Source organism: Triturus cristatus, chromosome 7, assembly GCF_964204655.1.
Source record: "Triturus cristatus chromosome 7, aTriCri1.1, whole genome shotgun sequence".
NCBI lineage: Eukaryota > Metazoa > Chordata > Amphibia > Caudata > Salamandridae > Triturus > Triturus cristatus.
In genome coordinates this window covers 1,078,921,171-1,078,937,282 of record NC_140590.1, presented here as the reverse complement: position 1 = coordinate 1,078,937,282, position 16,112 = coordinate 1,078,921,171, and the positions used below count along the sequence as shown (strand labels likewise).

The following is a 16,112-nucleotide window of genomic DNA, read 5'->3' as shown; positions in this document are numbered from 1 at the left end:
ACATATCATAGCACGCATCTATGTGATATACACCCTGGATAAATGCACAAATATTCGGCCCTGGTAGCAAAGCACAGTGGGTATCCACGGATGGCTTTATCATAGGACGCCCTTTACTGCGCCTGGAATAGCGTCGTGTTGAAATTACATGTACAGTTTAAGTGAAACGGTAAATGAACAGATTCACGAAAGCGCGCGCTCAGAACTGCAGCACAATTAGAAGGCGCATCGTTTTCCGCGTTAACGCCATGTTGCTAGGCAACCATTGGTAGCCTAGAAAGACTGAAATATCGGCGCGCGTCGTATGCATGTCTTCTGTAAGCGTTTAAGCTCAGTTAGTCCATGACCTCTTTATGTACCAGGCTAAACAATTGGGTGGCTATTGGAGATTTACTGAAGTGCTTTCGTCTGCATCCAGGGTGCGTTAACATTGCTATAAACAAAACATGGGGTCTACGGCTGAACATAAGATGTGCTCAAGGAATAACATCAAACAGCAGAAAACGTGGTGCAAAAGGTAAGAGAATGTGCAATATGGGATCACAACCAGGCTGGCTAAGGGTTACACTGCACAACAAAAAGAAGACACACTGTGGAATTTCGAAACAATTGGCAGTCATAAGTATTCTTCGATTGGTTAAAGCCCCTTGGCCCACAATGGCGGGTCTATCAACCCACTTATGAACAATGGAACAGTAGCTTCCTCAGAACACTTTGCAGGATTGCTCCCTTACCTCACATTGATATCAAGTTCCGCCATCACAGGCGATCAGAGCGGAGAGCGGGGATGTTGAAACCCATAGAAGACAGCTTGTTCTGCAAGGGAAAGAAGGCGCGTTAGAACCTACTCAACATTGACTGGGTGGCCACCATGCAACACTTGGTAACCACAATTCCCCTGCAAACAGGCATAACATTCTTCCCACTCATCCGTCTAGACGGAACATGGAGTAACTCCCGGACATAAATGAGGGATTTGTTTCATTAACCAGAACTTTCCATGGAAATGGATGTACCTCAGTGTAGCCCTTACTAATATAAATAATGGGGTGTGGGTGTGAACCATTTCATTCCAAGTACAGCTCTGAAAACTAGACATGCCTGCTCCTCAGATTCCATTTTATTGTACCGATTTGTTACGCCCAACTCCCTACGAACTGTTCAGATATAGCGATTATGTTATTTATTGGCGAGTTTTGAATATCCCGTTGACAACGCCCAGTGCGGGGGAACTAAAGTGCAATACAAAGGTTATAGGCAAACAATGACATTGTTACACACATTTGCACATAAATCACACACAATTGCACAGCTAGTCACAGAATTCATGTGGTTGCCAAGCTACTGTGAAACAAAGTAACAACGGGGGACTGCGTTGGCAGGTTGGCCTGATGCAGAGATATAATTGCAGTCAATTCTGCAACAGGTTCTTCAGGGGTGGGTGATGTGAAGAGCGACTGTGCTGATCTGAAATGCTAACAAAGGGATCATGCGTGAACCTAAATTTGCAGATGGCTTTACATTAAGATCTGCTTAATTTCTAGTGTGAGATGAAGTACCAAGATGCTCTGTGCAAATTTCAATCTTCGAAAGACGTTGTGAAGTAAGAATTTTCTTCTGCAGTTGTGTAGAGACATATCTCACTGGTTCTGCCAAGGAACCCAGCACTGAGATGGAAAAAGCAGTAATGGAAAAATAACCAAGCCTATACAAGGGTGAGTGAAATCATCATGTTTCATGTTGCGTGATCATATGAAATTTCAGTAAAATTGCTTGATATTACATGAAATGCAAAACCGGTATTTGGATCTACATTTTAGCGAGAAAAGCACCGGTGTGTCCATTATGAGAATATATGTTTTGCTACAAAGATTGAGGAAAAAACACAAGTGCGGCAAAGAACAGCCACTTGTATTCTTATCATTCATATTGTTCTCATGCTAAATTTTTGCCGCAAGTGGTGCATATTTACATAATAGTTACGATAGCGTAATTCCAGGATTCTTGAAATTACGAGAGATTACACTGGCATATTGGAAATTTTACAAAGGCCTATCCTGTACCACACAACAAGAGTGGAAGCTCTCTGAACGGAAAACAAAGCCAGCTAATCTGATGATTCCTAGCTTCTGAAAGTCCAGTAAGGTTAGGATAGAGGCAACCATGCCAGGATATTCCTTGCAAGCTATGAGCACTTTCTGGTTGGCTGAAGGGATGCCCCAGCCAGGCAAAACCTACTGCTCCCATCAAGGGTGGGTGATTACACGCACTGTATAATCTGTGCTCATCCTTGGGTTTCTTGGCACTGAGCAGTAAGATTTAATTCAGAGGCAATGTGTAAAGCAAAGACACAGCAGGCACTCACAATAAATACACTGATCGTCACAAAAGAGACTTCACACAGGATTTTTTTTTTTTTTTTTTTAAACCGTTTTTATTGCAGAATCACAGGATTAACACTGTACATACATTACGGGTCTGCGCCTCAATCACCTGTGCCAGATCTTCGGTAGGCTAGGATGCCTCCGTACACAGCTTATTAGCCCACATCCCGGAGGCCGGGCAGCGTCAACAGGAGGGACAGCGTCCCCGATCGACCTCAGCGGCTAATGTCGTTGGCTTACTCATAGGACGTCTACTTTCCGCTTTGAAATGTTTTCTCCCCTCCCCCCCCTCCTCCCCAACAAAACCCATCCCCTAATCCTAACCCCGAGTGCTCTCGCCCTCCCTCCCCACCCCAACAGTGCTCTCATCGACGCCTGGTGGAGGCTCGAATAAGTGGATTCGGGTACTTTTGTGTCGTGTTTACCTATCTACTGTGTGTGTGCGACCGGAGTAGTCCGAGACTTCACACAGGATGTATGTAAAAACGTTTGTATTCAACACACATAATCAGTCTTTTTAACATGGACATCCGGTACTTTTGGGCATAAAATACATTTGGTAATATCACTAGCAGTAATAGGCCCATTCGTATTAATATGATATCTAGAGTATGCACACTGAGAACAATTCCTAACCTAACTCTCCCTCCCCACAGAGAGAGCAAGCATCCTTATGTTGTGCAACACGCTGACAACCCCAGGCCCACCCTGGCAATCCTGATAATTAGGTACACCCTGGGTCACAACGATATCAAAGGTATATACATACACAAAACAAGAACACTTTTTAGGAGCACCATGGGCTGGAGTCACGCGGGTTAACCCAATGTCAAATGTGTTGTGCTTTTGGCACGAAATCAACATATAACGCAGCACCGTCAGCCAGTGTAATGAATCACAAGCGGTCCACACATGATCACTCCCACTCACACACACTTACTCCGCACCGCTCTACGGTTTAACAGGTATCCAGCACAGTCCATACGAAACACTCTTGTACACATACACACTCAGAACCCTAATATGGTGTCTCTGGTACCCAGCAGGTCAATGGGTAGCTCTCTGCCAACTCCATGGCCCTAGCCTCCCTCCACCCTCCAGTTCACCCCGATAGTCCTATTCACCCGGATGGAAGATAACCAACCCCGCGGCTGAAATCACTTAGACTGGGTCCTCGGGAATCAGATAGGAATATGAAGCAACTTTTAATTAAGAGGTAGACGTAAACCAGCCACTCTGGAAGTTCACCCACAGGTCTCAAAACATAATAGAGTCACACATTCTCTCGAACCGCTTCTGAACTGTCTCGGAGGCGTACCTTCAACCCAGTCAATCTCTCTCTCTCTACTACCTGGCGCCAAGAAATCTTTGGAAGGGGACAGGTGTAGAGAGGGTCTGCCACGATGAGGGTCAAAAAGGGAACAACCGATGAATGGGGAGTAACTCAGCGGAGCCTCTAGATAAAGGTGCACGATGAATAGGGTCATGCCCAGGAAATCCGGGCACAGCATCTAGTGCACATTGATATGAGTTGCACCAGCCCCTTCAGATCTCAAACATGATGAGTTGCAATTCCCTACCTCCCTGGAAATGAGGCATTATGACTGGTGCATGTTGATATTGTTTCCACCAGGCAATTCCGCTCATACACACGAAGAGTTGTAAATTCTGTACCTCCCTGGAAAGGAGGCACCAAGTCCGGTGCACGATGATCGGGTTGCAACAAACAAGTCCGGTCACACAACAAGGCGCAATTTCAGCAGAGCCACATGAGGTAGAATGCTGCACTACTACTACAGGTACACCCCCACCTTCGAGGGTCACGCCCTGTGAATCGGATACCGCACGCAATGAGCATGCAGTCAGCATGATGCCTGAGAGTGATGTGGGATGATTGATTAAGCAGGTCACCTTGGATCCCGCAGCCAGTGAATCCGCTCACCACTAACCAACACTTATGAGTGTCAGGGATCCTGCGGTTTGGGAACCACACTCCTTGAATGCGGGCAAGATTTCTGGGCTCCGCACTAGACAATCCGGTCTCTAGGCATAAGTCTAAGTACCATGCTCACACCAGGCTACCCATTGAGATTTAGTAGATGATGTGGGAACTTGAGAGGCCAGATTTCCTTTAGATGGTGTAGGTCCCTCACAGGAGATCTTTGATATCCCAGAGATCCCTGAGAGAACAGGTGGTGTGCTGATGGGCCCCTCGGAGAGCACACTTCAGGGCGCCACACTTCAGCAGGTCTTCAGCCCAGGCCAACACCTATTCAGAACGGGTCACCCACGCAGTCCAGTTCTCCAGTCCCACGTTCCCACAAGCATATCTCCCCCTTTGCTGGAGGATGGCACCTTTAGTTATACCACCATATGTCTTTGAAGTTAGGGGCAGTTTACTGGTTTCCCTTTGAACCACAGATGTCTCCCCTAAACTGTAGGCTTGTGTGCCATGGGGTCTTGGACTGTAGATCTAAATCTTTAGTGGGTCATGATCCGGCTCCAAGAGACCAAGTGTCAAATCCTCTCTCTCCTGTCTATTCCATCCAACCCTCAAATGACAGAGGTCTGTCGTTCCATTGTATGCCCATGGTTTATGGCTGTTGCTGGGGAATGCACATAAGTGCTCCCCTGACCCCGGGTATTCACTGGAGCCAGGCACCATGGTACATGGCTCTGAGAGTATAGAAATGGCCATATTCTATAATGGCATTTCTAAGCGAGTTATACCAACATCACCCTTACCAGAGAAAAGGATTTGGCACAGCAAATCCATTGATAGGAAACATCATGAGCAGGGCCGGACTGGCTACCGGGCGTTTTGGCATGCTGCCGAGCTGGGGGCTTATTTTGTTGATGGGGACCTGCGTGTACTGAACGAACTTCGTTTTGCTTTGTTTATTTCGAAGCACACACAGGTCTCCATCAATTAAATTAGCCCCCACCGCAGTGACATCAGCCCCCAGCTCGGCAGCATTCCAAAACGCCCGGTAGCGAGTCCGGCCCTGAACATGAGGCTGCTCCACCGCAATCCACTATTGCAGCCTGAAATAGTGCCAACCACTTCCCCATGTCAACCCATGGGAAGAGCAAGCCTCATAAGTAGTGAAAACACACACATCTGTGTTCTTCACTACCTGGGCGCATGTGAGCTATTGCACACACTTACCAGCAATGGCAGGTTGAACACATAGTCCCCAGCACCAGAGGTGCAAGTGCGCTCACACCAGTCTACAAAGACAGACTGGACACAGGTTTAACCAATACGGGGTCAGTGCGCACGCAGGGCCTGCAACGGCAGGCTGGACATGTAATCACAGGCACCATAGGTGTGGGTGGGCACACACAGTGGCTTGCACTAGCAGGCTGCTCATAAGATTTATTATTATAGATGCCAGTGCGCACACACCGTTCTGCAATGGCAGACCGACCCATGTTAAAGAACATCGAGTCAGTGACACTTCCCAACTCGGGTAGGCAGGACGCACGCACTTCCCCACTGCATTTACAGTGGGAAACTTCCCAGAGGCCACATAAAAGAATCAGGAAAAGCCAGCCGGGAAAAGCAAAATGTTTAGGGAAACGCTACCTGATGAAGATCAGTTCCAACATAGTTCCATAGGCTAAGGTGTCTGATAACATCGTTACATAGTTAATTAAATTTGAGATTCAAAAGGATCATTTTTTTGTTGGCCAATGTCTCTTTAAGGGTGGCAGAGCTGAGAGATTGTCAGTCACGTTATGCTGCTAGATAGGTAACTGACTCTTTCGCAGTCCTACCATACTGGTCAGCTGTAGTTAGCCACAGAAGAGATTTTCCAGGTATTTTGTAGCTGTAGGCAATACATTTGGGAGCCCCCTAATATCTTTATGTTATGCTCGTGCAATCAGAACACAACAGGATTGCAAGCTGGTGGCGCAGGTGCCGCCCACCACTAGAAGGCGCTACATGTGACTGACTGCCTGGATGGTCATGCGATAACTCACCGGCCTGAGCCACTGTCCTCTTAGAAAATCAGTCATTTTGCATGTAGAGCAGTCCACACCTGAGCTATCACTTGACATATTCCTCAAGTTTTCAGAGGTCAAAAAAATGAGTTTGATTAAGTTGAGTTTGGGTAAGGTGTAAAAAGTTGGCCCTCGAAGCTCATTTTGGATAATGTAATTTGTATCTAATGTGGAAATTCTAAATATCTGGCAAGGCTCTGCCCTTGAAGGTCAATACAAAACAATACCTGGATGGGTAACAGATCTGTCATGAACTTCACTAGGCAACTCATTTTGCAAATTGTAATATTGCCAACTCAGAAATTATTTCCGCAGCAGATTTCCAGGAGATCTGTATGAGTAATGGCGACGTGGATGTGTCCTCTGTTCGCCCCCTTTGTACCTCCGGCAGCAGGAATGCGCTGAATTTTGGAATTCCCCTTCTTTTAGGGCACGCGCATGATGAGCATTATCTGAAGAGTCAGCATACATTTAAAGACAATGAATGCACGTCACTCTCAACCCACTTCCTACGCAATCCTGTCACGGCCCTGTTTAGAAACTCCTCAGCAATCACTGACAAGGCCCCATGATAATTAACTCCAACGTAGAGCACGAGTTATTTCGGTATCCTTCCGACGACGATGCTATTCTGGTGTGGGGGGGGGGGGGGGGGGGGGGAGAGGGGCGGAGGGGGGGGGGGTAGAAAGATGGGGAGTTGTAGAAGTGTAGCGCCCCCTGGATAGGCATTTTCGGGGGTGCCTTCCCACAGCTCACGTTTCACTTGCTGGGTGTCAACCTCGCCCTTTGGCGTACTGGATTACGTACTGGCTTACATACCTACTTACATACTCCCTCAAATATGTAATCAATTCATAATTAGAGAGCCTCATACCTGGAAATCGAATCTTTTCTTGTTAAAATAGCTAAAATGAGTACAAAAGCTTTTAAAGCGGAATTTGCTCAGTTATAACTGCATTTCGGACTTTTTGTAGCACGTGAAAATGGCATGTATATTGCATTTTTTAAAGGAAATAAATTGCCCTTCTCTGCAAGGTTGGGAATTGGCATGGGCAGAATTTAAATTACGCCGGCGTAATTCACATAATTCCTGGAATTTTGCATTACACTTGTTGTGGGAATTGTGATAGTGATAGTGTAGCAGTGTAAGAACAATGCAAACTGCCAGAACATGAGCAGCTGTTGCTCATGACACGTGTGTTTTTCGAGTTTTTTTTCAAGCATCAAGGGCGTCCTTCCTTCCATCAGCAATTGAGCAAAGTCGCATTTCATGTTAAAATATGCAGCTAAGTGACACATTTGGAGTGCGCATAATTGCATGTAATTTAACTTTACTTTCTCGGACTCACACACTCCTTTCGCACCCAAGTTTGTAATTTTGCTCAAAGCCAGAGACTGAAATAAACATTTGGTGACATTGTTTTTAGGACTCTGGGACAAAGGAAATAATGTAGGTGACTTCTCCCTCCCCAAAGTTCCCCTGTTTTGTCATACCTTCCGGCACGCAATCCAAGGACGTACTGGATTCAATCTCCAGTGCTCCTAGAGCAGTGGTTAATTTGTAAAATATTAAGTGCCAGGGCCCTTCTCTGAAGGTCACTGCAGCCTGCACCATACATTGCCCCTGCCAGCACTGCCAACGACAGTACCAACATAACACCCAACCATCCCACTCCAACAAGTGTGACAATCAGACTATTTCAGGTCACAAAAAGCTATAATAATGGTTAAGAGGCTGGTGTTATTCATTTTCAATTTAATTTGACTTAATAAACATGGCTGTTGTGCACATCTCAGACAGTGCCACCCTGTGGTGGACAGTCACTAGAGCCGGTGCTGAAAATTAAGTACTGGCAGGCCCGGCTCCAGCGGGTGGACCGGGTGGGCCAGGCCCACCCAAACATGAGCCTGGACCACGCAAACAGGAGCCTTGGCCCTCGCAGTGAGGGCTTGAAGGCAGTCGGGCAACGCTATTTGGCTCAAAGTGCTTGAACCCCCCCCCCCCCCGTCGTGTGTGTCCGCCCGGCTGAGACCGCTTCCGGGGTGCACACACACACAGAGGCAGACAGTTTTCGAGCTTATTGCAGCCGCACCAGATTACTTCACAGGTCTTTAAAAGACCATTTACATGTTAACAAGGCTTTGTTTATTTTGTCACCCCTTCATCTCCACTAAGGACGTGGCGAAAGGCAACAAATCCTTTCTTTGACAAGGGTAACCTTTGCCTACTGTCCTGCTACGTGGATATTTCTTTTCCTATGCAGCGCAGGAGAAAAGAAGTTTGTTTATTCCTATTTACCTTTCCTGACCCCTGCAGCGGCTTATCACATCAGGCTGTGACACAAAGTTTGACTAATAGAGCAGGTAAGAGAATGTGTTACTAGTTTTTCTTTTTAAAATCTGCACAGACGCAGCAGGACACATACTTCGTGTGTGCTTCATTTAAACAGTCTTCATCATTATCATGGCTGATGCAGGACAACAGTAAGACAATACAAAATGCCCAGATAACGCTGGGGATTAATGATCCTGCTTGAGAGCAATCATTTGTCTGTTAGTAGTTTTTAAGTGCAGATGAACTGTGTTTTATGTGGAAGCTCAGTGGGTTACTGCCTTTGTCACAGAGATGCTTGTGCTACTTGCAGTTCAGAAGTTACAATCCTAACATAGGACAGTGACCAATGAGCTGTCATCAAAGAGCTTCATACAAACATGAATGGTATAGTTAGAACTTCGCTTTTTTTGTTTTGTGATATAGTTAGAACTTCCCCAGTATTTCATTATTCTAATTCTGCTAAAATGAGTATGTTTGGGCAGATATATATTTTTATCAGTAAAGCTGACCCCCATGGAATACTCTTTAAATCCTAAGGTTGTGTTTTCCCAGACCAAACCCTTTTAAAATATACTGCCCACCAGTATGGATGACATGTGATTCATACACCTTGTAATCCTCATTGGCTTATGTGACATTCCCTGTAGACTGATTTACATACTTGTATGATTCATTGTCTCTGTATAATGTGTGCGTGGTGTAAAGTACTGACACACAATACACTGATATGAGTAGCGCTATACGACAAATTGAATGCATATGAGAAAGGGGCTAGGTAAAGATGAGGGGCACTTTTGGAGGGTGGCAGTGAGGGAATCCGAGGAGGAGGTAGTGGGAGGAGCAATGGAGCGATGAGGGGCACTTTTGGAAGGTGACAATGAGGGAATCCAAGGAAGAGGTCATGGGGTGGAGGGGGAGCTAGGGAGAGATGATGGGCACTGGTGGAGGGTGGTAGTGAGGGAGTCTGAGGAGGAGGTCATGAGGGGGAGGGTCTACAAAGAGATGAGGGGCACTGGTGGAGGGTGGCAGTGAGGGAATCCGAGAAGGAGGTCATGAGGGGGAGGGGCTATGGGGAGATGAGGGGCACTTGTGGGGTGTGGCAGTGAGGGATTGCGAGGAGGGGGTCAATAGGGGGGGGCAATGGAGGGATGAGGGGCACTGTTGGAAGGTGGTAGTAAAGGTTATTGGTGTGGTGTCAAAAAAGACTTTCGCATCAGCGCTGAAGCCGGACTTGTCGTGGCCTTTCTGTTTTTGTTTATTTAATTAGCAGTCGGGTTATAAGGGCTACTATGGACCATACTTTAAAGTGCGTGCTAATTATATGTACTGCTATATTCAATGTTTTAAGTTTGAAGGTGATTTTACTAATGTTTTTACTGGGAAAAATGAAAGTGGAGCCCGATGGTGCCTGATATGGAGCTGGGGCACAAGGTCAGCTGTGAGATAAGGTGCACTGGAGAGGAGTAGTGGATAATCAAGCCTGTAAGGGAGTGCGTTGCAGAGTCTAGGGTCAGGTGGAGGTAGTAATGAAGAGGGATTCTTACTGAAGGCTCGCAGAAAGGGAGCCCGAGAAGTGTCACTTGCCTGATACTCCCACCTCAGAAACCTCCTCTTCCCATCAAAGAGACATTACATGGAAAACACACTTTTTGAGTGATAACATTGAGAAAGAGACTTGGAAAGGAGTGTGTTTTACTGGGCCTTGTAAGACTAAGAAGAGATAAAGGAGGGCCGTGAAGCAGGCCTGCCCAGACATATATGCGACAAATCGAGCCTACAGCGGGCCCACCCAAATGCACCCTTGGCCCACCCAAATAAAAATTCCTGGAGCCGGGCCTGAGTACTGGGGCCGAGCACCGGAAAGCAGCAGCTTAAATTAAGCACTGTACTAGAGCATAATCGTAGGCTACAGCTAGGAGAAGGAAGATGACAAAAGAATCTGCTTGTTTGATGTCGATTAAACACCCCTACGCACCACCACTCGCACTGGCTCATGGGTGAATGTGCATAGTATGTTTTAGAGGTACAATCTTTTTGCTTTTCTGAAAGGGCAAGTTCAACTGAATATGTTATCATGCAAAATACATACAAGCAATTTAGAGTCTCATTAGAAGTATTAAAAATTTAGGGCAAATTTAATTAAATAAATAACTCCTATTTAATCGTCTGTCGACATACCCCCGGCAGCGCTATGCCCTGCCCCACCGCACTCACCTGCACCACCCGCTGCTGATTAAAATAATTTTAAGAAAACTACTGTTACTTGCCTAATTGGAATTACAGATTTACCACAGGCCCCCTAAACTTAATCAGGGGGCTGTGACTGCTGAAATCTTTAGGTGAAACTACGGTGGAGAATGAGGAATAACTGGGGAAGCCAAACCTGTAAGTACTGATTCCCATAGTAATTCATCATTTCTCAGGGAACCAGAAGCTCCAGTAAAGGGGGCCCATAATGTGAACCATATTGGCCCCACTTCCATTGTGTAGTGCAAATTTCCCTGAATATGAATGTGCCTTTAGAAAAAGAGTGTGGGGACGCAATAGCGAATATGGGCCTGTGCTCACAGTCGGCGCCGTAGATGGGATCATTCACCACCGCAGAGGCTTCCAGCATCTTGATGTTGTTCTGTCTGGTTTGGGTTGCGGAATCCGCATAACTTCCTTCAGAGACAGCTCTCAACAAAAAGTGTAGCAAGAAGCCTATGGATTTTCTTTCTCAGATGAACACAGGTACTGATTTGTTATACAACAAAAAATAGGTAGTAGTGTTCCTTTCAATGGAAAAACCGCACACCAAAATATAATACACAATTGTTAAATAAAGCACATTTTGTCAAGGTGTATAATTTCAACAATTCAAAGTTAAATCGGGGTGCTCAAGGGAAATGATGACGTCTACTACCTAGAGACATCGCCAGCATGTACAAAACATGCATATCTAACACAAAAAAGAGCCTGAACAGCACACCCTAATATAGTAAATAAATAACTCCTCATTAATATAGGTTGAACACTGCATCCAAGTCACAAGTATTTGTCAAAAGAAAGTGGAAAAGATCAGTTCCATCAATCAACGGTCATCCTTGACAATGAATCCAAACCCTTTCAATTTCAGTTGTTGTCATCTTTATTTTTTAAAACAGAAATCCCAGCACACGAACCAGCCGACACGTGTTTTGTCTTACCAAGACTTTTTCAAGGCGATTACTGCATAATAATCATTTCCGTTGGTATAGGTAGAAGACCATATACAAGACGTCCAGTTAGTCCAAAGTCCCATTCAATTAAGAAAGATCATCAATCTTCAGATAAAACGTGGTGTCGAGTCAATGTGTAAATTGAATAACGAAGAATGAGCTTCAATCCCGCTCAAACGGTGTGTCCCGTAACACTGCTTAATACGAGTGTACGCACTACCTGTCCCGGAACGGAAATGTAAATATCCGCACTCGACACGATCCGGCAAACAAATAGAAAGTGCACAGGTACTGATTTGGTTTTCTTGCATCTAGCAGAGAGCTGCAATGCATGCATACATGACAGAATCTGCGTCAAATGAGCAAAAAATTGGCTTCAGGCCTGCCATGCCAAGATGGCCTGATGTAACCATTGTTAATTGGGTGAGTGCTGGACATAGTCCCTTAACCCCTCCCCTGCTCATGACGGAACCACTCCGTCATGAGCCACGGTCGCCGTGTGCTCATGACGGAGTGGTTCTGTCATGCTGCGGCCGATGGCGGCCGCGCCGCCCACGCGGCGCTAATTCCCCGCCTGTGTTGGCGATTAGCGCAGTGGGCGGAGTCATGACGGAACCACTCCGTCATGAGCACAGCTCAACCGTGGCTCATGACGGAGTGGTTCCGTCATGAGCACCGCGCCACCGCGCTGCCCCCAAACCCCCCCCAGCGCTGCGGCGGAATTCCCGCCGCAGCGAAAGGGTTAAAGTGGGAGTCTGCTTACAGGAACTAGATCACTAATGACATATAAAATGTTTTTCAGGTCGGGCCACCATTATTCCGATAGTTGTTTGGACAAAAGGGACGCTTAAGCAAATAATGTTGATTTGTTCGATAAACATTGATTCACCAAATCCAAGACTCAAACTTTTTGACCTTCACATGACATTGCAAACTTCATTCCTTGTCCTACCCTAAGCCATTAAACAGCCTTTATTCTCCCTGTTCATGCTGCTGTCTTCATAGGGATTCACAGCAGGAGGAGCACTGGCAATGCCACTGATATCAAAGGGAAAACCACGGATGCCAGCTTCTACTTCTTTTTTAGGTCTGGCCTGGCGTTAGCAGCGCGCATGCGCTACTCTCATTATGCGAGGGCTTCTTGGAATCAATACCGTTCCAGAAGTCGTGTCTCTGCTCCGCCTGCAATTTCCATTTGTGCGCGTCGTTTTGCATCATGGTTATGCAAAACACAAGGTCATGATTGCACCGGAGGAATTTAAATCCTTTCTGGTTGCCACCCTGTCCGCATTTAGCCCCGCCCACTTGGATTGGATCTTTTACTTGTGGCAGGAGACAGTGTCTCTTAATTAGCCGCTAAGCACTTTCTTTGTAATTACGGCGTTTAGCTTCAACAATGGCTGACGCGCCTTTCATTTCTCTGGCGCGGCTTGTTAAATCTAATGGTTCTGATTGTGCCTGGATGGTTTTTAGTCTCTTGATCTGCTTGTGAACTCATCGTAAACTTCTCAAACGCTCTCTCTGATTTATACTGGCCATCAGCAAGTGTTTCCACAAAAGCCTCAATTTTCTTGCATCCCACGTCTGAAACCATTTTGTAGAGGGATGTGCGGAAATATGGCTGCCTTAAGGAGCTTCATCAGCACGGTTTTACAAGTGATGGCTTCATTAATATCGGGAAAAGTGGAAAGGAAGAGAAATAAATTTCTTCTTTGGTTTTCTTCTCTCTCTTAACTGTCAAAAATCCTTCTCTCATTTGGTCTTCTTCGGGCGTCACAATCGGCATCCCGCGGGAAAAGGAGAAATAACCCAGTTAAGTAGATGTCCTCCCTCTCTAAACAATTGTGTTTTTTTACCTTTGGCAAACAATGGATGTTTTTTCACGGTTAGTTATTATCAAGAGGATGTAAGTAATAATTGTACAGCAGGTTTGATATTCCGCTTAAATTCAAGTGCTACAGCGCACCCTTTGCGTCAGTTGCTTCTCGATGTTAGCTAACATTTTCAATACAAATAAATTAGTAGATTTTGAAAAAAGATTTCGAGCCAGTTCTCATTGAGACGAAGAGATACGTCACAATCAGCAAATCATCTACGTTGCTACAATTCATTAAGCCACTTAACTTACATAAAGATCCCAGATGGAGGCAAGGCAGAATTCCAAAAAGCAAACATCCTTTGTGGGTCCAACACTCATACGTTATTATTATAAGAAATATAAAAATAAGTCATCTACCAACAACAGGAGCGGCATGATAAGCGTTTTCAAATAGTAATATGTAAATTATGTCTTCACAAAGGGTCCTGACCACAGCATTGTTTCATTTTCGATGTGCATTGTGCAGTCAGCCTGTATAATGCACAAGGCCAGACTCAATGCACAACTCGTTATATTCTCATAATAGGTTAGTGAGAGAGCACATAGTAGGGAGAGTGCTTGGTGGGAAGGATCTTGACAACTAGTGTCAGCTAATTTGGGAGACCAGATTCTCAAAACAAGCATTGGCATAGCCAATAGGTCTCGCCTTTGGAACCTTAGAAGTGTTTAGCCAGAGGTATTGGCTTTGACAATGTATTTAAGCTACATGCAAGATGCTGCACAACAGCCATACTGCTTTACAGCATAGCTAAAATACATTGGCAAAGCCAATAGCTCTGGCTAAACACTTATAAGGTTCCAAAGGTGAGACCTATTGGCTATGCCAATGCTTGCTTTCTTCTGTACTGCTGCGCTAAAACGTTTTTTTTAGTTACTGATCCAAGGGCCTTACTTATGAAAACTGTTGCATCGCTGCATGAAAACAGTGATGCAACAGTTTTCACTGCGCCCTCCTTGCGACAAGATGGATGCCCAATATTTAATGTACGGCGCTCCATGTCGCAAGGAGTTGCAGATACGTCAGTATTTCTGATGTATCTGTAGGCGTAGTAATGACGCATTGCTAGAGTGTGTCACAAAAGTGACCCAACTCCAGTAATGTGTCCTTTCACATGGGGCATGCTCCATGTGAAAGGGCCTGTGTCAGTCTTACCCCTGCTGTGAGGCAGGCGTAAGATTTTGATGCATTGGCAATCTAGAAGTGGTGCAGTTAAATCTGATAGATTTCACTGCGCCACTTCTACGAGGCTTTTTACGTGGGAACGCCCACTCTGCATACATTATACCCGACGCAAGTGTAATGTAGCGCAGGGCTTAACAAAGTGACGCATGTGCTTAGATGTGTCACTTTGTAAATCGGGCGCAACATGGCGCATTTTTTACGCCGCTGGTGCATCACAAAAAATGATGCAACAGCGATGCAAAACTGTTGGAAAGCTTCATAAATAAGACCCCAAGAGTCTGCCATTTTGAATCAGTGAATAAAAAACAGAATGACACTGTGTCATCCTGTAGCTGTGGGCATACGTAGGATGCATGCACGCGCCAACAGAAAGACAAGACTGGCAACAGTGATGTATTATTGCTCCTTTGTTTCCTTCTTGTTTTTTTGCAGATGCTGTGCAGCACTAGGAAAGTTAATAGGTTCAAAAGGTAAGACCTATTGGCTTTGATATTACTTGTCCTCTTTTTCTTTTTCTCTCTCTCTCTCTCCTCTCTCCACTGCGCCTGACGCAATAAGCTCGACGCAATGACGCAGCAATCTGGCCCCGAGTGCCATTTTAAGTGTTTTCCGCCCCTGCTGGCCCGCCTGAATTACAAGCCCGCACACTTTCTGTATACGAGCCTCTGCCAAGACAAATCCACTTAATGGGCTATTAGAGTTCCCAGATGCAGAGTTTGTACAGAACCTCCACGTCTGCGGCCAGGTCAGGGGTTAGATGTTCTGTTATATGAAAGGGATTTGTAAGGCGCCTACATGTCACAGGAGGGAAATGAGGCTCGGGGCTTCAGAATAAACAAGGCTTGAAGGTCGACAACTGAGTCAATACTTAGCTTTTTTTATGGCTTTTCGACCTGAAAGAGGATTTTTATTTTTCCCAAGGTGAGAGTTAGGGAGTTGGCAGACTGGAGACCAAGCGCTTCCTATCTCGAAGCTGGTGTTTTTGTTCTGGATTCGAAGCAGTCGGCTGCATCTTCCTTCCATCTTTGCTGGCGCAGAACATTAGAACTAGTGTGGCCAACTTTCCATTATCACTTTGCAGGACTCTCTATGCGTGCCGAGAATTTTTCATGCATGGGCATGC

At 45.7% G+C, this 16,112-nt stretch overlaps 1 protein-coding gene across 3 annotated transcripts in view; it reads right to left on the bottom strand.

Moving 5' to 3' along the window:
* The window catches only part of HTR4 (5-hydroxytryptamine receptor 4), a 1,182,210-nt gene that overhangs the window by 921,015 nt on the left and 245,083 nt on the right, over window positions 1–16,112 (bottom strand). For all 3 annotated transcript variants that reach the window (XM_085618193.1, XM_085618195.1, XM_085618194.1), the window contains exon 2: window positions 735–816. In XM_085618193.1, coding sequence (XP_085474319.1) covers window positions 735–760 — 26 coding nt within the window. In that variant the 5' untranslated portion in view covers window positions 761–816. The remainder of the gene's footprint in view (window positions 1–734; window positions 817–16,112) is intronic.